Source organism: Leuciscus leuciscus (genome assembly GCF_965113295.1).
Source record: "Leuciscus leuciscus genome assembly, chromosome: 19".
Taxonomy (NCBI): Eukaryota; Metazoa; Chordata; class Actinopteri; order Cypriniformes; family Leuciscidae; genus Leuciscus; species Leuciscus leuciscus.
The window spans coordinates 36,274,229-36,301,373 of record NC_138743.1 but is presented as its reverse complement, the minus strand read 5'-3'; the positions used below and the strand labels follow the sequence as shown (position 1 = coordinate 36,301,373).

General features: G+C 38.9%; 2 protein-coding genes across 5 annotated transcripts in view; one reads left to right on the top strand and one right to left on the bottom strand.

Annotated features, from left to right (window-relative positions):
* amd1 (adenosylmethionine decarboxylase 1) overlaps positions 1-8,560 on the top strand; it is an 11,593-nt gene extending 3,033 nt beyond the window's left edge. Inside the window, exons 2-11 of one of the 3 annotated variants that reach the window (XR_014200290.1) lie at positions 375-461; positions 1,425-1,551; positions 2,675-2,777; positions 2,879-2,921; positions 3,134-3,278; positions 4,530-4,622; positions 4,709-4,864; positions 6,075-6,119; positions 6,219-7,972; positions 8,007-8,560. Coding sequence is in view for 2 of the 3 variants with exons in the window: in XM_082147997.1 (XP_082004123.1) it covers positions 375-461; positions 1,425-1,551; positions 2,675-2,777; positions 2,879-2,921; positions 3,134-3,278; positions 4,530-4,622; positions 4,709-4,864; positions 6,075-6,119; positions 6,219-6,359 (940 nt within the window). In the remaining variant the exon portion in view is untranslated. Of the gene's footprint in view, positions 1-374; positions 462-1,424; positions 1,552-2,674; positions 2,778-2,878; positions 2,922-3,133; positions 3,279-4,529; positions 4,623-4,708; positions 4,865-6,074; positions 6,120-6,218 lie in introns of all 3 variants that reach the window. The other 2 variants (XM_082147997.1, XM_082147998.1) reach the window with 2 other exon arrangements.
* On the bottom strand, positions 8,286-27,145 carry ppil4 (peptidylprolyl isomerase (cyclophilin)-like 4). 2 transcript variants are annotated; one of them, XM_082147961.1, is made up of 14 exons: positions 27,026-27,145; positions 26,662-26,729; positions 26,265-26,329; positions 26,063-26,180; positions 25,823-25,965; positions 22,878-22,974; positions 21,655-21,768; positions 21,417-21,541; positions 14,018-14,084; positions 13,429-13,540; positions 12,411-12,507; positions 11,869-11,986; positions 11,705-11,773; positions 8,286-10,490 (listed from the first exon to the last, which is right to left on the bottom strand). In XM_082147961.1, exons 1-14 carry the CDS (start codon positions 27,093-27,095, stop codon positions 10,311-10,313), a joined length of 1,443 nt encoding a protein of 480 aa, XP_082004087.1. In that variant the 5' UTR covers positions 27,096-27,145; the 3' UTR covers positions 8,286-10,310. The 2 variants fall into 2 exon arrangements, with proteins under 2 accessions (XP_082004087.1, XP_082004088.1); XM_082147962.1 differs by lacking the exon at positions 11,705-11,773.

Sequence of the window (27,145 nt, the reverse complement as noted above, 5' to 3'; positions counted from 1 at the left end):
TGAATGAGTTTTTAAAAAAATCACCTGCCAAATGTGTGTAATTTGAGATCTCTAGCGCACGAGTTCACTAAAGCCAGAGTATCCTCCGCCACACAGCACAACATCCAGCCGATCCGCGTTCAGATGTCCATCCTGCGCCGTTTAAATGAGCTGCATACTTCATCAGTTTCTTTCTTTTTTTTTTTTCTTTTTTTTTACAAAATGTCAAAAGGTGTAACTTTGGAGATATTTGCCATTGCTGCAATGTTTGAAACGTGATGTTTTTCAAATATAAAAAGTAGCTCACCTACTCGGCTTCATGTAGAACATAAAATATTATTGTTTCCTAATAATAAGTGATGTCTTAATTTTTCTCTTTCTGTGTGCTTTTTCAGATTTGAGTGGGACAAACTTCTGGAGAATGTGCATTGTTTGATTATAAGTGTGACAAAGACTGACAAGCAGGAAGCTTATATACTCAGGTGAGCTTTTGACATTGTTGTGTGTCTGTCTGAGGTCAGAGGACAGGATTGTGATGATGACGCACTAATCCTTCAGCCCGTTTCAAAACTGCTGCCCTCCTTTCATTGACCAACACCTTAAAATCAACATGAAACTAAGATTTCTTGCCACTGAGAAGTGGAATATATTCCGTGTCTGAGTAGGTTATGTAGAGACAATACTGCTCAAACCGATATAGAGATAAAATGACTTTTTCTTATGTGAAATATTGTTCAGTTAAATGTTTCAAATGCTTTATTTAAGTAAAGGCGTTTACTTTAATGACAGATTTCACTGGCTCGTTGCTGGAGAGACGCGTAAAGCCTCGGTGTTCCTGCAAGCACTGAATGTTTATATCTCGACGCCGATACATTGTGCTAATAGCGATTGCACACTGACCTCGGTCACCGCTGATAAGCACACCGTAGTGCTTCAGCTCAGAGATAAGACCAGTATGAATAGCATCTGTGTGACATTCACCAGGTCATGGGGTGGATGATTCAGAGGCAGTGTTGTAAATGCGTCCTGCTAAGCGTAAGCTAAGCCATTTATTAGGTCTGAGAGACAGAAGGGTCAAAGGGAGCATTCGGCTCAAAGCTATTCATAGCGGTCCGAAAGAAAGTGCTTTAGATATTGGCATTTATGTATTTTTGCTGGGGAAAAATAAATAAAAAGGAAGAATATTTAATAATTAGCATAATTGTATGCATCAGTTTAGTATAACCAATAAAAATGCTGCACAGTGGTTTCCCCGATTAACCCGTTAACTGAAATAAACAATTCAAGAGAACTGGTATCCCTAAAAATGAATTGAACTTCCCAACTCTATTGGCATTTTTGTAATGGGTGCATGTAAAAGTGCATTCAAATCATTGATTTTCACATTGTTTATCTTTTTATATTATTGTAAACCGGTCCTACTCTCCTCTCTCTTTCTCTGTCAGTGAGAGTAGCATGTTTGTCTCCAAGAGACGTTTCATTTTGAAGACATGCGGAACCACCCTCTTACTGCAGGCACTGGTGCCACTGCTGGAGCTGGCTCGCGAGTACTGCGGCTTTGATGCCATCGAGGTACCACACACACACACACACACACACACACACAGGTTTATGTTTGGGGAAGGGAATTTATTGCACACTATCTCCAACCACAGTAATGCGAGGTGATAACACGCTTAAGAAGCTCCGCTCACAACGCATCAGGTTTATGAGTTCCCGTGAAATTTTAGTCACACTGAAGAGAGTGAGCTTCAAATGAGTCAATTTGCTAGTGATGTCATAAAGATTAATCATTGGTAGTATTCAGGATGTCGCTAAAGGGACATGGCGATAAAAATAAAAATAAATGATATAGGAGGAAACGTTGTCAATGCATTTGCGTTGCATCACAAAACTTATTGTTGCATCGCAAAACTCATTGGCTGCGTCTCAAATCGCACACTTCCCTGCTGTATAGTTGTGAAAAACTGTGTAATATGTTTACTTTATATAGCGCCTTTCCCAAACTCAAGGACGCTTCACAATAACAGTAAGGAACAAACAATCAGTTCATACATAATAATGGACAGTAGACATTTGCCCAGTCCAAGACGTGAGCGATTGCATATCGCATTCCAGTCGAATACAAAGACACTATAACAGGGAAAAAAGAAAAAACACAACGCTGTTTACAGACAGGAGGAGGTGTGCAGCTGAAGCAAGGGTCAGATGCAGAAGGCTAATGGTACTTCAGGAAACATTATGACTGTTGTACAGTTACAGTTATGGAAAATGTTTAAGAAAAACAAGTTATGAATGATAATACTGGTTAAACAAATGAGTTTAGACTTAACTGTGTGACAGAAGACGTGTGTCTGAATTCACAGTACTAATAGAAGAGTAGGGAAAAAGTCCCCGGATGACCTACTACTTCTGGTGAGATTCTGAAGTGTGCGTACGATGGACACTTTACTATCCCATGAGGCCACTGTATTACACTCATACTATATAGAACTTGTTATTTTAGCGGTTGTGAATTAGTTAAGTACCTACTCGAGTGTTTCAGACGCAGACATTGAGTATAAGTGTTCCTCCCATCTCATGTGTTTTCCATCAGCATGTCCCTTTAGGGCCTCCGTAAGCACGTCTGTGTTTGTACAACGCATCTTTATGAAAACATGTGACTTGATCATCTCTTTCTATTTTCCCTTTTCAGAATTTCTTCTATTCTCGTAAAAACTTTATGAAGCCCACCCATCAAGAGTTCCCTCACCGCAACTTCCAGGAGGAAGTCGAGTTTCTCAGCCAGATTTTTCCAAGTATGAGACACAGCAAACCGTGTATGAAAATGGTGACAAGTGAGTATTATTGACTAATAAATGGATCTTAACGTATTTATTTTCTTGTTGTCCATGCACAGATGGAGCAGCTTACTGTATGGGGCGTCTGAACTCAGACTGCTGGTGAGCTTCTACATCATCTACACTTCACAATCGTATCTGACTGCAGATAAACCATTATTACCAAAGGTTCAGTGTTGCACTGGAACTGTGAGGCCAAATTTTAGCATTGGAAAGTTTAGATTAGTGGACTATTTGGCTGTTCCTAAAACCAAACCACAAAACTGACATCCGTTTGGATTTGACATGGTGTTCTGGTCCTCTGTGTCCTGAAGGTACTTGTTTACGCTGGAGCTGCCGGAATACTGGGAGAATAAGCAGGCAGACCAGACGCTAGAAGTTCTGATGAGTGACCTTGACCCAGCTGTGATGGACCAGTTCTACATGAAAGACGGTGTTTCTGCTAATGATGTCACTCGTGTACGGTTCACTTCTTTTACTGGCGAACGACTGGTCTGTTAGTTAAATCAACATTTACTATGAACATTTCAAAAAGCACAATGTTGAAACAAAGACCGTGGTAGAACTTTGATCATCATCGAGGTACCATGTAAATGCCACGGTTTATGGATGCACCACCCAGTGCTTATAAAAGTAAAATTATCCATCGATATCAATAATTGTCAGGATATATGTTGATCTGTGTGTATGTCGATATAACCCGAGTGACAGTTCTAGAAACCAGACAGTTAATTGTGGTTTTAAACGACTCCTTATCGTCAGAACATGACGAGCACTTGCCAAACAGGTGAACATCTCACAAATCTGAGGTAGAACATTCAAAACATGTATAATGATCAAAATATGCACAAGTTAACTTAAGAAAAATCCTTTTTCAATCTTTTTTCTTATCAAAATAAATATTGCAATAGAAAAAACGATTTCTTAGTTTCTGCATGAGCTGACGGGTGATGTTGTTAAAGTCGTGACTCAGGTTTGTGTTTCTTCAGCACAGTTTGCAGTGGAGCTGCGATATTAATATTCCGTGCTTCGTCTCTTAGAAATGCACATTTGACAGTAGCTTGAGTTGGGATGCAGATTAAAATTTCTTGATTAACAAAAACCGTAACATCTATAAAAAATGAAACCAGCATAGGGTAAAATACTCTGACTGTGTGAGTTGGGACTTTACTTTCATAAAATTCCATTCCATTTCTACTTTAAAACATTTCTACATTAATAATACAATAATAATTCAATATGAAAATACCACATTTCTGCTACTAAACCATTGTGCAGTTCAGGGAGCTTTCCCTGCACAGTGTGGGCCTGCCAGTGAGTGTTACTACAGTAAATCCATGGTAAATGATGGTGATTTTGTAGATTGAAAAGCCTTCTAACTGGTTCGTTCATGGCACAATGTTTCTGGTTTGTCAACGCTGGCTTTGAACTAGTTTAAATCACAGAGACATTCAAGTTCTTGCTGATTAAGTGCTTCTCACTGGATCGCTGTTTAGTGGTCATGTGATCGAGACCGATCTCTCGCTGCGCTGCCGTTTGATGAATGCTCTGTGTGGCGCGGCTCACATGAGTAGCGCTGTTTCGTTCCGCTTTTGGTGCATTAACATTACATCAAACTTGTGTTATACTTGGATCGAGGAAACAGACATTGGTATGGTTCTCGTTTTATCGCCCAGCCCTACCTGAATGTTGTCTTTGGTGTCTCCACAGATGAGTGGAATTCGTGACCTGATTCCAGGTTCAGTGATTGATGCCACAATGTTCAACCCTTGTGGATACTCCATGAATGGAATGAAAACGGATGTAAGGAGACATTTAAGGCTGTGTTTCTTTATGAGAAACGTCATGTAAAGTGGCTGTGTTTTGATTAAGATCGGTTCTCTTTCTAGGGAACTTACTGGACGATTCACATCACCCCTGAACCAGAGTTCTCTTATGTCAGCTTTGAAACCAACCTCTCCCAGACATCCTATGATGAGATTATCCGCAAGGTCGTGGATGTCTTCAATCCAGGGAAATTTGTGACAACACTTTTCGTCAATCAGGTACATTATGTGACGCATCAGAAACTATGTAAACTTAGACTGCTAGTATTATGATTATACATCAGGGGCCGTATTCACAAAACATCTTCGTAAAGTTGGTCTCATCAGCTTTGTGAATGGGTTTTAAGAGGAAACTCTTACCTAAGAACTTGGGCTGCACAATATATCGAAATATTGCAAAAGTACATATCGTGATGTGTATATCGCAAGTGGAGTCATGAACAAAAGACAAAGAGAAAATCACTCGCTGCTCTTGGCTGAATAACTTTTGTTGCTTTAATAATAATCAGTATATATATGTCATTCATAAAGTGAAAACTAAGCAGCGTTTTATTTTTTACATTTGATTATTCAGTTTCTGTTGTTAAATAACCCTGATGAAGGATAACCTGAACCCTGTGGTTTACACTGATGTTAAAATAACTCTTCTTATGCTACAGTAAAACACTGATGTTCACTTTCAGAAGTTATAGGGATGTTTTCTTGTCACAAAAAGAATGTGAAACACGAATGTTAGTTATATAATTTTAAATGTATTTTAAAGATGATTAAAGTTTATTTTACACACTTAAAGCATTATCGAATCGCATATCGAGTATTGCATTATTTGAGTTATCGCATATCGAATATTTCTTCAATATCGTGCAGCCCTACTAAGAACTTTGACTGAGAACTCTTAGTAAGATGAGATGTTTTGTGAACACGGCTCCAGGGCTGTATGCGCATTGAAAATTTTGTCGTAGTAACACACCTTCAGTTGAGGGACGCCAGTGTCTATTTCAGGCAAACCGAACCGTTATCTCAGGAACTTTATTTTCCTCATCCATCTCTAATAAAATTCTTTGGTAACACTTTATTGTACAGTGTCCTTGTTACATGTGGTCACTATAGTAATTACTATGAATTGTGCGTAATTACATGCAACTAACCCTAGTAATTACATTTAGTTACTTAACATTACTCAGTACTCAAATATATAACACTGTAACACGGACACCGTGTGTACAATAAACTGTAACCAATTATTTTATTCATAAATATTATATTACTTAGGAATATATTGACCAACGCATTGAATGTTTCTGGATTTCTAATTTGCAGTGCAATGCCGTTGAAGCGATATCAGTGTGTATGTGGTATACAATTTCATTTAATAAAAATAACTCGGTCACTGTTTGATTGTATTTTTTCCGTTACACTGTTACTGCAGTCAAGCCTGGAGTTTACAAGGTCCATTGTTAGTGAACATTCAGAGGTGACGTGCAGCTTCAATATCTTCACCGTTGGCATCAGCTGACGCTGTGATTCTGAGTGATCAAACTCGCTCTCATTTGTCTCGTCTCGTTCCCAACAGAGCTCCAAATGTCGCAGTGTTTTCTCTCCAGCTCAGAAAATCGAGGGCTTCCGCCGCCTTGACCGCCAGTTGGCCCACTTCAACGACTACAATTTCGTCTTCACCAGTTACGCCAAGAATCGGCCGCAGAACCAGAGCTGAACCTCTGAAATGAAGAAGCGTAAGAAGAAATCGTGCGGCTGCGAGGATCGGCGTAGTCTTGTGGCGGAGAGACGGTGTCTGTGTGTGGAGTCTTCTGGCTGTAGATCTTCCCTGAGTTTAACATTTACGCATTCTTGTACCTATGACGTAGATATCGTGCATGAAAGCTCTGCTCGTGTCCCCGTAGATATTCTAGCCCATTCTTGCTGTGATCTTGAAGTGCATGTAGAGTTCTTGAACTTGGTGGTGTGTGTGAGGCATGTCACACCGTCCCAATACATGCAATGCTCCCTTCCCTTCCTGCAAGTGTCCCCTCGCATCCCCCACAGACAGGGTTTCCGGCCTCACTAGGCAAGGACCCTGACGTGCTCAGACCAATCCAAAAGAGCCGCTGTCACCAAATACACACCACCGTGTCTGTAAAACGGGGTTTTGATTTACATTTCATTTCTCTTGACTTGGGTTTGATACATATGACGTTTTTTTAAACATACGCAACTCACTACTGTATAGCTAGCTAACGTTTCTGTGAAGATATCCTAAAAAAAAAAAATATTTTTCTTCAACCTTGCAGACAGTCGTGTTTATTCAGTGTACTTAGAGAAGTGAACGTTGTAGAAGTTGAGTAACTTAACCGTCGCCTTCAGTGTCGACAGCCTGCTCTGGTTTTAGCTTGAGACATCTAACGTCGGCTAGTGAAAACGCAGCGTTAGCATTAAGCTGAACTGTGCACAGGTAGCTAATATTTCTATTTCTGTTTGAAGATACAAAAAAAAATAATACTCACGGTCATCTGATTTTCTTAGCTTATTTTCTTAGCTTTCCAGGTTTTGTCGTTATTCAAAGTACTGGGGAAGTGAATGTTTCAAAAGAGGAGTTACTTAACCGTTGCCTTATATAATAATAACAACATCATATAATCTGCAATATATAACCATTATGGTGAAATTCAACTGCCGTCTTCCTTTCCTCAAAAGGCCTTTCTCGTGAATGTATTGAGTGTATAAAAATAAATAAATAAAGAACATTAGTGAACGATGTGAACTCTGAATCATGTAGCAGAACCCATGGGAGAAAGAGCGGTCCATCATTGTGAAGGACCCCTGGGGCTGTCCGGCCCGCTGGTGAATTGAAACCGTTGGACAGACACTTTGCTTTCGTGTGCCGATCGCACAGCAAAGCATTTTCCTTTTTCCAAACAAAATGAGTTCTCTCTCTTTTTCTCTACAGAAGCTGGTTAGCACACAATAGGCGCGCACTGATCTGAGCATGTCAGGGTCGACCCGGATCATTCCACATCCCACGGCTGCAGAACCTGCAGTTTTAGTCATTTTCTTCTTCTTTTGCAGTAGGTTTGTCCACCTCTCCAGTTCATGCCCTCTTTGTGCATCGAGGGAAAGATTTTTATTTTATTTTTTTGTCTGTTTGCCAGTGCATGCGACTAGCGTGTAGCGGGACGTTTACTGTGCAGTGTCTCCGCTTCAGCCATTTGTAACGTTAACCAGTTTAATTTCTGTTCGTACAATGTAACCAGCTTGGTTTACTGGTCCCGAGTGTGATGCGCAGTGGGTACGGTATTTATTTTGACGGAGAGCCTGAAGTGTGCAGCTGGTGTGTGTTTCTGTTATGTCTCCTTCATACTGGCAGATCGGTTTGTGAAACATCTTTAGCTAGAGAAATCTCCCTACAAAATGCCAGTCTAGTAATGAATGTCTCTGGATGTTTACAGTAGTAGTTCAGACGCCACAGGTGTCACTGCTTGGAGAACTAACATGAGCATGAGCACATATCACACCTAGCACTTTTCTGTGTGAAGGGTTGGTAGTTTCAAACATTTTTCTGGCCTTTATACGTGGGATTTCTACATATACACATTATACATTGATGTTGCGGACCAAGTATATATTTATATTTATATACTTTACCTTTTCTTTTTTCTTTTTCTGGCCCTATTCTGAGGTGGGGAGTGAACTTTTCAAATGTTCTGGACCTTTTTCATCTTTATAACCAGTTCTTCCCAGCCCGGTGTAGGTTGATAAGGGAACTCTGTAGAATGGGTTCAGTTGCGGGAATGTCACGGGAAGTTGGGAAGGGGAAACTTTGCTGTTCCAATTCTCTTGCTATTTCCTTGGTTGGTCAAGATGTGCTAAATATATCTGTACTAAGAGCTTGATGCTTTCAATAAAGGTAATAACTATTAACTGTGTGCTTGTGAATTTCTTTTTTTATCGAATTTTATCATCACCCAGAGTGCACTGCTGTACATTATGATATTGGGCAGGGTTAAGTATACTCAAAATAAAACAAATTACATAAATTACATTAACATTTTATGGTACATAATTCAAATTTATAGGTATTAAAAAAAATTGGCTTTAAAAATTATACATTTCTCGTTACTTTTTTTTTTTTACCTTTCAAAGAATTTATAATTTAGAAATTATAAAAATGGTTTCTTAATTTTATTTTGGCGTATATCAATAAGTACGAGTGTGATGTCAAATAATGGGTTCAAACTAGCTAAAAACGAGTCCTATTTATCACCCACAATAACATTTATGAACAATCCACAGACAGAAATAGATTCTATGTGAACTATGAATTAATAAAACTATATATAAAATGAATTCTGAATTAATTTTTGCTCATAGAAGCCATTTCAACAGCTTTTTATAACCAAATTATGATTAGAATTGAGTAGCCAATAATAAGTGTGGAGTATTTTTATTTGCTGTATTATGGCACAATTGAACATTTTCAATAAGGTATTGATTACCTACACTTCCCCCAACAGAAGTTGTGTTCCTTGTTTTATTGTCTTTGGTTTGAAAAATCTGTGATGAAGGATCAGATGAGCGCCTGCCGCCCAGTGCCGCTCTGAGTAACTATGAGGAATGATTGCCTCAAGATATACGTCCATGTGTAAGTTAGAGGGACTATTTAAAGTAAATACATGCAGCTCTTTAGCTCGTGTCATGTGCCAGTGATGATCCCTCCCCGGGCAGACGTTGGCATGTGTGCCCCTGCTCTACATAGTTAATCTGCATGAGCTAGGATTTGTAAAGTGGCAGCAGCTCATCACTGAAGTTCAGTAATACCTGCTGAAATATTTCTGTTGAAACATCCTGACCAACAAGACAGAAATGAGTCAATTTGTAAGAACTTAATTGCATGACAGCCCAAGCAAACCACAAACTACTCTGACACCAACTCGCGCCTCTCTTTAACGGTTCAGTGAGCGATTCCTGAAAAACGCTGTTGAAAGTGGATCTGTTTCTCCTCCACACACGTGTAATGTTGATGTCGAGTGTGTGCAACTGGCGACTAACAACCAACTCTTTGCTTGTATTTACTCTTGTGTACGGTGTTCATTTTTTGTTCTTCCTTGTCATTTGTTCACTGTCTTCACTTTATATTTCGAGAAGCTTTATTTAGCTTTGCTTATGCTACGATACGATACAGACATCCACTCTTAAATTTTGGGGGCGGAGCAATCAAGCGAGGGGTGTGTTTGTTTGGGTTGATTTCAAATGCCAACAATGATTCCAACAAGGAAATGAGGCTTAATAATGGGTTTGATGAGAAATTTCCAAAGTGTATTTTTATATTTTTTCCTTTTGACCTTTGGCTTTGACCTTGCTGAGCACAGTGAAGTGCCAGAGTAAAGCTCCAAAACCAGAAATGATCAGAAGTTTTTGTTGAGAACGGAAAGCTCATCTGAGTGTTCATGTTAACACTCATGAACTATAAATCCATACATTTGCATAAACATTTTTGATTTTCATAACTTTGACTTTACTAACATTCCATGAAATTGCAATCTTCAAAAAGTACAAACATGTTGACTGTTTTTTTCTTGACATGTGAGAAATAAATCATAAGATGTGGTTAGTTTTCTCCTTCCTCCGCTGGGATCAGGAAGCTGTACGGAAACAGTAACAGTTCTGGTGGTCAGCTGTGATACTTGGACCTCTTAGGACTGCGACTGCGATCTCGTCTGTGGCGTTTGTGATCGCCGTCTCGCTCTCTGCCTCGGTCTCTCTCTCTTTCCTTGTCCTTTGGTCTCTCTCGGTCTCTTGAACGTGACCGCTGTCTGCCTTTATCTTTTTCTCTACGACTCTCATCGCGATCCTAGAAAAAACAAAAACAAATAATGAGGCACGGAAGAGAATACTGAGTAACAAAGACAGATTTAATTTGGTACTGATTCGACGGCTAGTCAAAAAAACGGTCAATTCCCCCCCGAGATTAACGCGCTGTGTCCAAATATATCTAATTCCTTATTATATAGCAGGCGAAAGAAAAGCATGTTAGCCGAGTAGCATGTCTGAATTCACAGCAGTAATACAACTTTCTGAAGTGCACATCCGATGGACTGGATTGTGAATGGAGGTGAAGCGACACAACTGAAGCTGGTAGGTCACATGATAATGACAACATGGCAGATCTAGCATCTCTGATTTTCATTCATACTACACACATTCATAATATACAGAACATACTTTTTTAACGTCACAAAGTACGTTTCACACCAAATGTATGCAGTGCCTACAATACAGTACGCCATTTCAGACGCAGCTCAAGTCCATAAAAAATATAGAGATGAACACTAACATCCTGTCCTTAATTTGTTAAAGCAACACATATACCAGTGGTTCACATGTTTGTTCTGATGGGAAAATCCCATAATAATAATAATAATCGCACATAACTAACTTCATAATCATGTATAATTGCAATAGCTAACTTAAATAAGCTTATCAAGTTTGATTTAGGAGAAAACACTGTATCTTTTGTTGAGACAACGTGATCAAACAACGTCTACAGTATTTTTGCATATTGCCAAATTGCATGACATGCCCTCATTCTCTAAAGAGCCACGACACGAGTCCACGAGTTCAGTGCAACAAATGACTGGCTGCCAACAGCAACACGCCAAAAAAAGTTATATTTATAAATGATAAGGATTATGGGCCAGGCAAAGGAATCCAGACACCAATAAAGCACTGCAAATGAACAGTGCAATAATAAAAACAGATTTCTTTTAAATCTTGCATCTGTGCCTTTATTTTTTACTTTTGCAAAGTACCGTAATATCAATTAAGATACTGCAGACCTGCATCAATTAGATTTGTATCAGCGGCTTCACACATGCAATCTAATAAACGTTTATATAGGACACATTTTATATAATTTTTCCTATTGCGGTTTAATCTCATGTTGTGTGCTGCAGATACGAGCCTGTCTCCATCTCAAGGTCTTGAACTTGTCTTTGCGTTGTTGATTTTGTGCGGGGCAGATGAAGACACAACAAAGATTATTCAATAAAATCTGCTCATTTTTACCATCACTTTATCTCCTGCCTCCTTCTCTTGTCCTGCCTCTGTCTGCTCTTGGGCTGATAGAAGTACTGACTTTGTTGTATAAAAAAAAGTAAAGATTATCGAGGCAGAGTCTGAAGAAAAAACATCTGAGAACCACTGAACTACTCAAATCCACAGCATCGTACCTTTGATTTTTTATCCTTGGTCCTTTCGTTGTCTGAGTGTCGTTTCCGGTCTCTCTTCTCTCTGTCGTCCTTCCGTCTGTCGTCCTCCTCTTCATCTAAGAGAAGCTCATAACGGGAGCTTTAGAGAACAGTTAAGAACTACTTACTTGTGGGAAGATTTCCTATCTATTTTTCAACAACTTGAAACCAAGTGCATGTTATTCCAGGGAAAAGGTCTTTGTAATGCATTTACACAACATGTTGAATTTTTAATTAAAATAGCACAGTTTTAAGCTACTGCTATAAGAAAAGCAGGTTAAGAGGTTAAACCCAGAAGATTACAGCCGTCCTTTAGAGTCATTAATGTGTAACGGTTAAATCAATAACATGAGCTCACACTTGTCAGAGTGTGATGTTCTGATGACTAAACCCGTGACTCAAGCCAAACCATCTCTGCACTGTATCTACTGTAAACCTCTTTGGAGAGTTTGCTTAAAATCCCATAGGGTGAAATACAATTGTCCAAGCATGATTTAAATGTCCAGAGGTTATCAGAAGGATACTCCTGCTTGCTTTTGACTTTGTCTTTCAAAGCCAGTTTGGATTTGTTGTCCAGGTCTTTCTCATAGGCCTTAAAGTCATCTTTGGTGTACTTCCCACCTAGAAATGAAACACACTGACAATAAATATATGATATACTGTGTATATTACTTCAATTTAGTTGTATTAATTGTTTTGCATTTATTAACATGGGCATTTAACATTGCAGATAAACAACAACTGAGCAACAACACACAAAAAAAGTGCATTAAAAATACATACGCACTCAATTGAGGCGGATATATTTTGTATCCAATAAGACTTATCATAAACTATGATGGAAACACATTTACAGAATAAATCCCTCAAAGCAACAAAAAACTCAGTGACTTTGCCTCAGCAGAGGCTGTGATTGGATAACTGGACTAACCAGTGGACCAATCACATCTCAAATGTTGGTTTGGTGGCTCTGAAACACCGGAGTCAAAGTCTGTGATGAGAATGATTTGGTTTAATTCCCTCCAGAAGCGTCTCACATGATTGTGTTCCCGAACACCAGGGGCCAATTGCATAAACATAGCCATTATGTTAAGACTGTGTCTTAAGAACTAGTATGATCAACTAGAAGTTAGTTAGGGGTAATCAGTCTTACTGTTCGGTGTCAAATTAGACCAATCTACGTTTTTATATTACTGACTTTAAAAAGTTATTAACAGTCTTAAAGAATAAAATTGGATGACTAACTTGTAAGACTAGTCTTAACAGTTTATGCAACTGGCCACAGCATCCGAACGCAAGAGAACATGACAGCGTTTAGTGTGTTTCATCTGCCGCTCTGAGACACAACTCATTTATGATGGAGGAAAAGAGCCAAGTTTCTTCCCCAATTGCAGCAACTTTTTGGTGCCAATTTCCCAGGAAATTGCTTTTTTCGCAAATGTTTTATGTGATATTCCAATTTTGCGCAACTTTAAATGGAAACATAGCTAATAATTATATTTCTATTACTTTACAGCGTTTAATAAGCGGGGACAGACTTACCTTTGCCTTTCCATTTGATCTTAGACACAGACTGGCTGAAGTCCACATGAATGCGACGGTCATCTATCAGGACGTTGTCCATTTTGAAGTACGCTTTTTCACAGTCCTCCTCCTTATCAAATAATACACAAATGCATTGATTATTCCAAAATGACTTGCAATGTATATGCCCTGAAAGAACAATTTGATGACCTCCCTGAGAAACTCACTTAATTCATTTTAAAAGGCCATTCGACACACAATAAACCCTTTTAAGAGTGATTCAAGACTCAACTTATTAAAAAGCAAAGATATGGCAGATATACAGAACAGAGACCTTAAGTTTGCTTAAAAGTGTACAGTAGCTGTGGAGGACTATTCATTGATGAAGCAACCTTGAATCAAAACAACGCACACATTCTGAGATGTTTATATCGCATCTACAGCGGATGCGAGCGGTGTGACAACACAACAAAGAGAACCCATTATAATCAGTGGTACTGTCTACACTGGACAGGGCGTGATGAGAGAGACAGCAAAGTCATGTTCAGTGTAGACATCGCGTACACATGATTTAATCTAACTTGATTTCATTAGAAACTTTACAAACCTTGTCAAACTCGATGAATGCATAGCACAGAGATTCTCCTGTTTTCCAGTCTCTGATGATCTCACAACTGCAAATAAGCATTACCATGTTAGATCAAAGCCAGCAGATAACATATAGTACATGCATCTACACACACTATAATATACCCAACAGAAGAGACTAGAACTTTGATTTGTCCTTATGACTTTCACACACTGATGCCCCTGAACAGCATTACAGTAAGATTCAGGCCCAGACTATGGTCGGAACTGAATACTAGCATACTGTTAATTACACACTGGAAATCCGACTATAAAACAATTATGTGAACCAATACGCAAAGATAAGCACTTCAAACAGCAGAGTATGTTACATTAGTGGTTTTGTTTTCACAATCGCATGTTTATTTTTATTTACGCAGTATGTTATGTACAGGGTAATGGTTCATAACCATCTTTACCACAAAATTTCCATGACTTTAAAGGCAAATAATAATGACCTAAAGTAAAATGATAAAAATCCATGTTCAAATTTATCATAGCATGTATTAACTAAAATTAATGTCTATTAATGCCATTTGTTTTTAATAATAATTTTAGTACAATTTGCAACTGTGCCAGATGTTTCTCTCAGCAGAGAACAAAATGACACTTGACAATGCCTGAATGCTAAGTATTGTAATTTGTTTAACCAATATTATCAATTAAACATATATTCTATTATACAGGGTTTATTCTTATTTGCAAACAATTTCCAGGCCTGGAAATCGCTATTTTAAAAATGTTCATGACTGTACGAACCCTGTATGTTGTCAAGAAGTTGGCCTATTTTTTTATTTCTTTTTTTAAATCACACCAGATATTATTATCCAGTTCATCTGTCACATTTGAAATGGAAGGTCACAAAGCACATTGCATTGTGGGATACAGTATTCCACACAGTGTGCTTGGTTGCATAACGCACATTTGCGCATTCCATGCATACAGAAAATACTGTGTGTGCTATACATACTGCCTGCTGCTAAAACAGTCCTAGATGAATGTATTGCAGGCTTAACCCTCAGCCCCCTCTCAACCACAAGAAAAAATGATGTACATGGAAATACATAAACACATGGTATAGTAAAAATAAAACAAAGACTTTTACTGTGTTTATTCACTTCAAATCTATAATAGCAAAGTTATGCTAACACATAGTTAATACTCACTATTAACTAGTTGCTTATTATCATGGATATTACTAGGATATTGCCTGTTTATTAGTACTTATAAAGCACAAATTAAAGGGATAGTTCACCCAAAAATAAAAATTCTGTCATTAATTAAGACGATGTCATGTCGTTCCAAACCCATAAGACTTTCATTCATCTTCAGAACACAAATTAAGATCTTTTTGATGAAATCGGAGAGCTTTCTGTCCCTCCATTACCTAAACAACTACCACTTTGATGCTTCAAAAAGTTCATTAAAACTAAATCCATATGAATTGAGCGGTTTAGTCCAAATTTTCTTAAGAGACACAATCGCTTTATACAATAACAATTTAATCTACATATAAACATTGATCAGTGAACAAACAGAAGCTCAACCAAATCTCCTTGAAGTGCAAGAACAAACCTCTTGCTGAAGCTCAAACGTGATGCGTAACACGAGAATGAACCTCATTGGTTCTTGTAGAGGCTCAAACGTGTTTTGTAACACAAGAATTAACCTCATTGGTTTTTGCTGAAGCTCAAACGTGCTGCGTAACACAAGAATGAACCTCATTGGTTCTTGTAGAGGCTCAAACTTGTTTTGTAACACAAGAATTAACCTCATTGGTTTTTGCTGAAGCTCAAACGTGCTGCGTAACAGGAGAATGAACCTCATTGGTTCTTGCTGAAGCTCAAACGTGCTGCGCAACACGAGAATGAACCTCATTGGTTTTTGTAGAGGCTCAAACGTGTTTCGTAACACGAGAATGAACCTCATTGGTTCTCGCTGAAGCTCAAACGTGTTTCGTAACACGAGAATGAACCTCATTGGTTCTTGCTGAAGCTCAAACGTGCTGCGCAACACGAGAATGAACCTCATTGGTTTTTGTAGAGGCTCAAACGTGTTTCGTAACACGAGAATGAACCTCATTGGTTCTTGCTGAAGCTCAAACGTGTTTCGTAACACAAAAATGAACCTCATTGGTTCTTGCGGAAGCTCAAATGTGCTGCGTAACACGAGAATGAACTTCATTGGTTCTTGCTGAAGCTCAAACGTGTTTCGTAACAAGAATGAACTTCATTGGTTCTTGCTGAAGCTCAAACGTGTTTCGTAACAAGAATGAACCTCATTGGTTTTTGCTGAAGCTCAAACGTGCTGCGTAACACGAGAATGAACCTCATTGGTTTTTGTAGAGGCTCAAACGTGTTTCGTAACACGAGAATGAACCTCATTGGTTCCTACTGAAGCTCAAACGTGTTTCGTAACACAAAAATGAACCTCATTGGTTCTTGCGGAAGCTCAAATGTGCTGCGTAACACGAGAATGAACTTCATTGGTTCTTGCTGAAGCTCAAACGTGTTTCGTAACAAGAATGAACTTCATTGGTTCTTGCTAAAGCTCAAACGTGTTTCGTAACACAAGAATGAACCTCATTGATTCTTGCGGAATCTCAGACGTGCCGCGTAACACGAGAATGAACCTCATTGGTTCTTGCTGAAGCTCAAACGTGCTGCGTAACACGAGAATGAACCTCATTGGTTCTTGCTGAAGCTCAAACGTGCTATGTAACACGAGAATGAACTTCATTGGTTCTTGCGGAATCTCAAACGTGCCGCGTAACACGAGAATGAACCTCATTGGTTCTTGCTGAAGCTCAAACGTGCTGCGTAACACGAGAATGAACCTCATTGGTTCTTGCTGAAGCTCAAACGTGCTATGTAACACGAGAATGAACTTCATTGGTTCTTGCTGGAGCTCAAACGTGCTGCGTAACACGAGAATGAACCTCATTGGTTCTTGCTGAAGCTCAAACGTGCTGCGTAACACGAGAATGAACCTCACTGGTTCTTGCAGAAGCTCAAACGTGCTGCGTAACACGAGAATGAACCTCATTGGTTCTTGCAGGAGCTCAAACGTGTTGCGTAACACGAGAATGATCCTCATTGGTTCTTGCAGAAGCTCAAACGTACTGCGTAACACGAGAATGAACCTCACTGGTTCTTACTGAAGCTCAAACGTGCTGCGTAACACGAGAATGAACCTCATTGGTTTTTGCAGAAGCTCAAACGTACTGCGTAACACGAGAATGAACCTCACTGGTTCTTACTGAAGCTCAAACGTACTGCGTAACACGAGAATGAACCTCATTGTTTCTTGCAGAAGCTCAAACGTGTTGCGTAACACGAGGATGAACCTCATTGTTTCTTGCAGAAGCTCAAACGTGTTGCGTAACACGAGAATGAACCTCACTGGTTCTTGCTAAAGCTCAAACGTACTGCGTAACACGAGAATGAACCTCATTGTTTCTTGCAGAAGCTCAAACGTGTTGCGTAACACGAGAATGAACCTCACTGGTTCTTGCAGAAGCTCAAACGTGCTGCGTAACACGAGAATGAACCTCATTGTTTCTTGCAGAAGCTCAAACGTGTTGCGTAACACGAGAATGAACCTCATTGTTTCTTGCAGAAGCTCAAACGTGCTGTGTTTGAAAATGGTCTTCCTTCTTTGTTGTACCGTGGATGCAAATTGATCCAAAAAATTCCAGTCTCAGCAGAAAATGCTTGATAATTTTTTTTTTTTTAAAGAAAATTAAAGAGACCAGTTGTGTGCAAACAGAGGACGGTGAATGCGGAGGAGAACCCCAGCCAAGCACGTCAAATATGGCAGAATCAAAAAGTGTCATGGAAAAGTGAAAGTTCGAGACTCAGAGGCTGTCGGACTTTGATTGGCTTTTGTATGAGGAGGAGGAAGATGTGAAACCTAGCTTAGCAGGTCAAACGGACTTTGTATCAGGGTCCGCAGTTTCAAACGTCAAAAGCTTACAGCGCACTCAAACAGCAACGACATGCAGCTTGTGGTGATAGTGTGATGGCTTTAAGCAAAGACCCTGAGGAATCTGCGATCGACATGAAGAATGACAACGCAGAGAGATGAGAGCTTTCTGTGAAAAAGAATACAGCATATTATATCGCAAAGGAGGAATTGAGTTTCATTCAGATGAAGCCACTAATTCTGCTGCAGAAACAAAATGGCCTGGAAATTTCCCCAACGTATGATAATGATGTCCGTTGCGCTGAACTAATTTCAAACATTGCCGCAGATTTACAGGACAAAGAGACAAATAAAGTGAAAGAGTCCAACTACGTATCAGTCATGATTGATGGTGCAACAGATTCTTCTGTGACTATCTATTTCAGGTATTCACATGATGGGTTACCAGTAAATCATTTATCTTATGTCTCTGTCACAGAGCTGCCACATGCTCGTGCTGATGGTGTAACTGACTGCATTCAATCCTCTAAGTCAAAATTTGGCTTGTTGGATTTTGTGTTGATGGTGTAAATGTGAACATGGGCCAAACAGCTGATGTTGTTGCAAAACTGAGAGTGGACAATCCGAAACTGATAGACATTCACTGTTTGGCTCACAGGCTGGAGCTGTAAATGACACCTTGCACTTGATTTGGAAAACCTGTACCATTTCAGCCCAAAGAGCAACAGAGAACTTAAGATAGTTTGTGAAGAATCTTAGTCTTACAAACCAAATCCAGTGAAAGGAACATGTTGGGTGCCTCATTTAGACAGCGCACTGAAGGTCTTCCTGAGAGAAAAAGATCTACGCCAAGATGGGCAGTATGCAGCTGTTGCCATTCACATGGAGAATTTGGCCCAAACCAGTCACAATGCTGACATTGCTGGCAGAGGGGAAAGGGTTTTCAAAACCGGTTTGTTGCGTTTAGTCATTTCCTGGCTGATGTGCTGCAGGAGATAGCCACATTAAGCCAGACTATACAGAAAGCAGACCTCAGTGCTGTTGCTGCAGTTGAGAGCTGTTTTGCTAGTCTTGACTACATGAAAACCAACCCTCTCTCAGATGGTAAGCTGGAAATTTTCATCAAACAGTGTCTGGAAAAGCAAACTGGTTCTAACGACAACTTTTCAGGGCATTGACTTGAGAGGGGAAAGAGACAGTCTTATGGACAATCTGGGACAACAGATCGAGCATGTTCAGCCTGTGAGCAGGGTTTCTGCAGGGTTTGGTCAGTCAAATTTAAGACTTTTTAAGACCTTTTTATGACCATTATGATTGAAATTTATGACCTACACGAATTACGAAAAATCATTAAAATTCCTTTCAAAAGTTTTTTTTTTTTAATTGACTTTCTTTGAAAGTAACAAGATGTATTATTTAAATGCCTAAAGACAGCTCCAACGCCTTCTTACCCAGTGTGCAATATGCTTGATACTGATTATTTGCAACAGGCTTGAGCCAACTACTAAACACACCATCTTTGAGCCATGGCTCGTTAAATGTACACTTTCCCATTGTGATAGACCGGGAGATTTCAGTTAGGGCTGGGCAATATGGCCAAAAACAATTATCACGATAATTGTTTTATATTAGTCAATATCGATAATTATCACGATAAATGTCAAATCTTTATTTCTTTCAAGTTTAAAGGCAGACTGTTGCTTCTAAGTGAAAGTTGTAGAAACCAGAGCTTTAATTGTGGTTTTAAACTAACTTTACTCTTTATTGTCAGAAAATATAATGACAAACACTTGCTAAAACAGGTGAACATTTCACAAATCTGAGGTAGGACATTCAAACATTTGTCATTTGTCCTTAACAAAATAAATATCTTTATTGGGAAAATAATTACTTAGTTTCTGCATGTGCTAATAGGGGCCAAGTCTTGAAACAGGTTTGTGTTGCCTAACTTTGATGGCACGTATCTTCAGGAAATGTATGAAAAACAGTAGCCTAAATACATTATTAAATACTGTAAATATTCCATTAGTCCTTTAATACATTATCAGCACTAATAATATAATAAAATTCAATATGTATATCCCACATGGTGCAGTTAATATTACTAGGCTAACGTTACAGTAAATCCATGATAAATGATGGGAGATTGTAGACGGAAAAGCCTTCAGACTGTATCGTTGTGCAGAGTTTCTCCTGTTGGTCAGCGCTGTTTAATCTGCCTTTAAACTGGTTTAAATCACTGAGACAGTGTGTTCTTCGCTGAATTCAAGCACTTCTCACTGGATCTTGTGACCGAGACCGATCAGAGTAAACGCATCAGTTCTATTGAGCTCGCGCTGCGCTGCCGTTTGGACTTGGAGCCGAGCGGGTAAATGGTTCGTGTGGCACGCGTTTCAAATGAGCGTTCCGCTTTTGGCGCATTTAACCTGTGCATTTAACATTATGCCGCCAGCGCATTTTCAGGGGGAAAAAGCAATGGTAGAACCAACGAATGAACGAGCATATCAATTTAAGACGTGGCTAAATGAAATTTATGACCTTGTATGGAAAATCCGGACGTTTTTATGACTTTTTATGGCCTAAAATTCTGATTATTAAATTTAAGACGTTTTATGACTTTTTATGACTCCGCGGAAACCCTGCTGTGAGAAACACCTTCATGCTAAATTGCTGCGTAACACGAGAATGAACCTCATTGGTTCTTGCATGAGCTTCTGTTTACCACAACTGCTGTGTGAGTTGATGAATGTTCATATGTGAATAAAAGCTTAAATTCAATCTGTTCATCATATAAAGCGATCGAGTCTCTTCAGAAAATTGGGACTAAACCACTCAATTCATATGGATTAGTTTTATGAACTTTCTGAAGCGTCAAAGTGGTAGTTGCGTAGCTGTCAAAGGAGCGACAGAAAGCTCTCGGATTTCATCAAAAAGATCTTCATTTGTGTTTCGAAGATGAACAAAAGTCTTACAGAATTTTAATTTTTGGGTGAACTATGCCTTTAATGTCTTATTCTGCATGACCATATTCTACATCCCTTAATCCTACCCAATACCTAAACTACTTAACTACCTTACTAACTATTAATAAGCAGTAATTAGGAGTTTATAGAGTTAAAAGTCGTTGTTATTAGTGAGTTTTGAACCGTAATCTAAAGTGTGACCAATCTTACATTTACAATATTTATATTATATATAGAAAAAAGTTTAATTACAGATCACTCATGTGTAAAACAAGAAAAGCGCCACTAGCTAAGACCTTAGTTAAGTTCTTTAAGAGCACAAAAGGTAAAAGTCCTTGGATCAACCCTTGCAGAGGTTCAAAAATGTAATCTTTCGGTTCCCAGCCCTAAACTTCACTCACAATGTTTAACCACAACGTGTGTCAATGTTTGACACATAGTGTCAGACTATCATTGGAACTAATACAGCAGTAAAATATTCTATTATCTCACCATTTAATGGAGCCGAAACGTGAGAAGATGATCTCTAGATCTTCATCTGTGGTCACAGGATTCAGTTTACACACAAACAGCACGTTCTCTGGAGGTTTAACTTCTGCATCTGGCAGATCACCCACCTTTCAACAAGCAAACATTCATATGTTCACATAGTTAACAGCATCTTCATGTGAGGTGATGAGTAAAAGATGTCTAGAGTGAGTCATGTTCATGTGGAAGTGATGAACTTTACCATCTCTAGTAAAATGGCTTGCGTCTTTGCTTCCTTGTCTTTTATCAGTTCATCCAGCTGCTCAGCATCTCCGTCAACATCGTTTATGGCCTCATCTGCTCCAATCCGACCACTCTAAAACATGTACAAGCATGGATTATTCAATCTAATATCGATAACAAAGCACATTTAAAAAAACAAAAACACATCACCTGCTCTTTCTGATTTGAATAGCAACCCCCACCCACACACACACACACACACACACACTTAACACTGCAATAATAATATTAATATTTTTTTATATTAACATTAAACCACTACATTTAAAGGGTTTAGAAGTGAACACTGAAGTTTAATAATCAACCTAGTATTTTAAATGTTTTACACGTAGTAAAATTACATAATTAAATAATCAGTTCATGTATTTCCAAGGAACTGAACCCATAATACTTAGTGTCTTTATTATGTTATTTTAAAGGCTCCTAATTTTGTTTTGGAGTCTCCTACAACATGTTTACATGCATTCAAGGTCAAAAAACACTTTAAATTTCATCATAATCATCATAATTTCATCATGTTCACTGACTGCAGAGTCACATTTCTTCTCTCAGTGTCTGAAACAGGAAGGAGGGGTTTAGAGAGAGAACGGAGAGCCTCCTCCACTCTGATTGGTCAGATGGTGTTGTTCACGGGCAGCCAATGAAGACCACAGGCTGGCATTATGCAAATTTGTTACCAAGTAGAAGGTTCAAGCAGAAAAAGTAAAACTGTAATTACTGACTCGTTTCATGCACTTCAGAATCCATTCAAGAACTATTTATTAGCATTTTCATCTTTAAAACTTTGGGGAGGAAAAAAAATTATCATCAAGCTATTTTGAAACACATGATCATTTTCTTGTGTTTCTATGTGGCTCATACCCAAAATAAAAAACATAACTTTCTTTCCAAACTGTATTCATTATTCATAGGAAGGAGGTAGACCAACAACTAACCTATGATGAACATGAAAATAAACTAAACCCAGAATATGTTACAGTCACGTCACGCACTGAGGAAATCAAGCAACGCTGAATCAAATCAAAACCTTGTGATTGAAATTGAACTGAACTGGGAAATCATTGTTTACGTATAGCTGACTCTGCATGCTAAGTTTATCATTAACATTTTTACAAAGTAAGTTGGCATAAATCTGCCACCTCGCAGTATTGTAATTTGGTGAGTTTGAATGAAGACACTCACATCCAGCTGCTCTTTAGTGGGTTCAGGCGATCGGTCTGGAACCGGGAGGCCCGCGGGATCATCAAACGGGTCATCCAGAATCACTGTGTGATTAATCCTGCAACCACAATGCAGCCCAAAACTTAGCAGGCACAAACACTGATGTTTAGTCTGCAGCCCTTATGTCTATCAATCTGAACAACCCAAACCTCAGAACTATGAGGCAATCTAAGGTGTGGGAATTTTTGTACTGACTGAAACATGTGAAACAAACTCTTATAATTGAGCTTCTTCTTCATCAAGACTCCAGCTCTGCTCACAGTCATGAGTGCTGAAATAACAGCTGATATAACATTGGGACTTCTCATTGTTGGCATCACTCCAGTTGTCTATGTTTGTGCCTTCCCGACACGGTCAGTCAAAGGGATTTTTAGTTGGTGGCAGCAAGTCCTTTTGAGTCGTTGAAGCATTCAACTGATCTGTTCAAAAACACTGATTCATTCTGGAACGCCACTACTGTGTGTTGTTTGGAGATATCATGCAACCACATCTTAGTTAACCTCAAATTCAAGGACCTTTCAAGGACTTTCCAGGTCCAATACCCTCAAATTCAGGGACCTAACCCTCTGGTCCTCTTCATTTAGGGGTCACACTTGGCTCCGCCGCAGTCAAAAGTGACCGAAGCCTTGAAATGTAACTTCTTTTTTTTTTAACTTTCAATTTGTGTGAAGACGAGTGAAGAATCATAGTGTTGAATAGGTCATTTCAATGTGGTATATGTGGTGTCTGTGGCGTGAGATTTGTTACTATGTATGTTTGATACTGTATCTTAATATTCTTTTTTATTTTAATGTAAAGCACTTTGGGCAACCTCGGTTGCATTTAGCAGTGCTATAGAAAGAAAGAAAGAAAGAAAGAAAGAAAGAAAGAAAGAAAGAAAGAAAGAAAGAAAGAAAGAAAGAAAGAAAGAAAGAAAGAAAGCCAATAATCTGGTACTTCCAATAATCAGAATAAGGACTAAATCACCGTAAGATATTTACATGACACGAGCAACTTTTCACTCACATTTACATGCAATTTTCATTATATTCTGATTATTCACTAAGAAGTGTAGTTATTTTTACTGCCTTTCTACAAATGGTGAACTCACATACAGTAGGTGTGTTACTGGTCCTCGTTTTAATCCACTTTCATCAAAAGCAAAACACATTTGACGTACTGGAAGGTTATTTGGTGCCGTGGTGAACACTGCAATGCCGCTGTAACTGGGTTTGCCTACGCTGCATTGCTTTCTTCACAGTCTCTGGATGAAGATACGGAGCACAGACTGCGAGCTGTATCAACAGAGTTTAGCGATTCAGAGCGGAGGGAAAACTTCAGAAGAATGTCACGGAGTTTGTTCATGAAGTTGTGTGAACAACACACGGCATCCGTGTACATCTAAGCACATGCGCACTTTGAGCATGAGCACATACCGTTTACTGCAATTAAAATTGACGTACGCCACATAGTTTAATGAAAGTATGGTTACTATAAGCTTAATCACATTGAATATTTGTCAAAGTATTGTGTTTACGTGAGGTAATGTTTAAATGCAATATTGCCAAAATCCCATTATAATCGCAATGGCCCTCATTTATCATTCTTGCATAGAAACTGGCGTATATGTTGGCGTAAGATTATGCTTACACTCCTCTCACCGCCTGATTTATGAAGCTGTGCGTACCTTTGAAATCCAGGTGTACGCAATACCTGCCGCCTTTGATAAATGCCGCAGCTGAAAACGATCGTCACAGTAGCTTCACAGCTTCACAGTATTAAATTAAAATAATACAACAAAGTTTGTTTCAAGAGGAATTTATTGATTGATAAAATTAAATTAAATATCCCCAAAATATCCCCAACTGAGCAAGCCAAAGGCAACAGTGGCAAGGAACCGAAAAACTCCATCAAGTGACCTAATGGAGAAAAAAAAACCTTGGGAGAACCCAGGCTCAGTCGGGGGCCAGTTCTCCTCTGGCATTTATGAGCTAGAGGCCGGATTGTAGTTTGAACTGTAGGATTATATGTTTACAACAATGTTAACAAATATGTTAACAATATTATTATTATTATTTAAAAGTCTGAATTATTTTTTGGTCATTGAAAGCCTTTCATTACTGAACCCAGTCCGTGCGCACGTAGGTCCGACGCAGAAGTATAAATCAGCCTTAACCCTGGCCTAACCATCGTTTCAGAGAATAGTACGACGGCGAGCGCGTCGAGTATAGAGTATCTCGTCTGTTTGGGGATGTGCGCGCGCAGTCTGCGGAGACTCGAGCTGCGGAGCCAGGCGAAAGTATAAACAAGGCTTGAAACGTCAGGTAAAGCGCACAGGCTCGCAACTGAAGGAATACATATGCCTACAAATCAAATGCTTTGGTAAAGTCACACAAATTAAACATTGAAGTCCATGTTGCACAAAAAGAAACACTTAAGTTTATAATTACTATATTGTTGTTGTTTTTTTACAGTGGGTCATAATATATCATATCTTTTAGTTTGTCAGTGCGTTTTGTGGTGTTAGGAATTGTTTTTCTGCGCATTTCCGCACTAACTCAAAACGTGCGTACACCACCTCCTGAGCTGGCGTAGGGTTTGAGCGTGCCGTACGCCAACGTCCATATTGATAAATCTCAAAGTCACCGTGGTTTTGGGTGTACGCTGGAAATTTGGTGTACGCACTTTTGATAAATGAGGGCCATTATGAGTGCGCATGTAAACGCACTTACTGACTTTCTCTACTTGACTTTACATGGGGAAAACATTACTTGTTCTCATCAGTTGGACTTGGATCAGTTATTAAATATTGATGATTCTGAACACCGGTTATCATACAATTACAAAAATATTTGGTATCTTTCATAATAAAAAATTAAATAAAAAATGTGGTCTTTCTCTCTCTCTCTAAAATCACTTTGTCCTACCTGATGTCCTGAAAGGGGATGAAGTCAGTGTCAACAAAGGTCTCGTTGATTTTAGAGAGCACGTCCATGCCCTCTGTGACCTCTCCAAACACAGTGTGAACACCATCCAAATAATCCAGATTCTCACTTGTGGTGATCAGGAACTGGGAGCCAAAAGAAAAAGTCACACACTCAAATCAATGACAATGACATCCACATGTCAACATAACACTGTGTATTAGATATATGTGCACAATTAACCTGAGAGCCATGCTGGTCGGTGCCGTTGTTCACCATAGACACCGTCCCTTTCTTTCTATGCTTGATCCTGGGCACCTTCTCGGACTCAAAAAAGCGTGCCTGATCGCCATACAGCTTACTGCAAACACACAGACATCACCATCACACAGTACACGTGTATTCGGTCAGCACAAAAACACAATAACGTGAACCTGATTCTCACCAGAACACAGACTCTCCTCCTCGGCCCGTGCCGGTGGGGTCTCCCGTCTGAACGATGAAATCTCTCTGGAGCGGGTCAAGAACACATGCAACAGTCAAACTACACCTCAAATGTGCAGTGATAACTACAGTAGAAATATTCATTTACATATCCTACAGTAATCAAAATGTTTGCCTTGAATTTATGAGATAAATGTGATTCTATGAAAACAATGTAACTTTCAGAACTGATTTTTTTTTTATCTCCAGTCAACCAATCTCCATTTCTTATAACGTTAATGGTTTCAAAGGAAATAAAACAAAATTATAAATGGACATTAAGGATAATACCATTTTGAACAATATAACGCACACAAAATGCACTCTTCAATGCACACAGAATGTAAGACATACACTACCTGAACATTGTGAATCAGACAATAGTTGTAATATTTGATTTTGCACAGTTTCAGGAAGTTCAGCGAGGCTGAAAAATTAGAAGCACAATTCTGGTTATCAGGTATATTACATATCATGCTATCATGTAGTTGGTTTAGTACTCTTCTAGTGAAACATTAAATAACATAACAACTAGAATTCTGGTTATACAAGCAAATATCACTAAATGACATGTTTATCAAGTAAAAAGTTCCTACAGAGATATCTTATATTTATCACGACGTTTTGTTGATTGTATTAAAAGAACTAGCATTTAGTGCAATCTTGCTTGCAGTGCAAATACGTTTACACCCGTCGCCTGTCATTAATGTTATTATTAATTACCTTTCGGTCTCTCTTCTGTGTATAAATCAATCACGATATCTCCTAACGTTGTTTCCAATAACACCGCCATGTCGTTCCAATATCATCGACATGCGCCGGACAGAAACCGCGCATGCGCAC

Bases quoted from the DNA above. Each gene is read 5' to 3' on its own strand.
- ppil4 (XM_082147961.1), bottom strand. From the start codon at position 27,095: ATGGCGGTGTTATTGGAAACAACGTTAGGAGATATCGTGATTGATTTA. The intron at 22,975-25,822 runs GTAGGACAAAGT...TTGTGGTTGCAG, and splicing joins ATCCCCTTTCAGGACATCAG to GATTAATCACACAGTGATTC. The intron at 11,774-11,868 runs GTACGATGCTGT...TATACAACAAAG, and splicing joins CCAAGGATAAAAAATCAAAG to TCAGTACTTCTATCAGCCCA.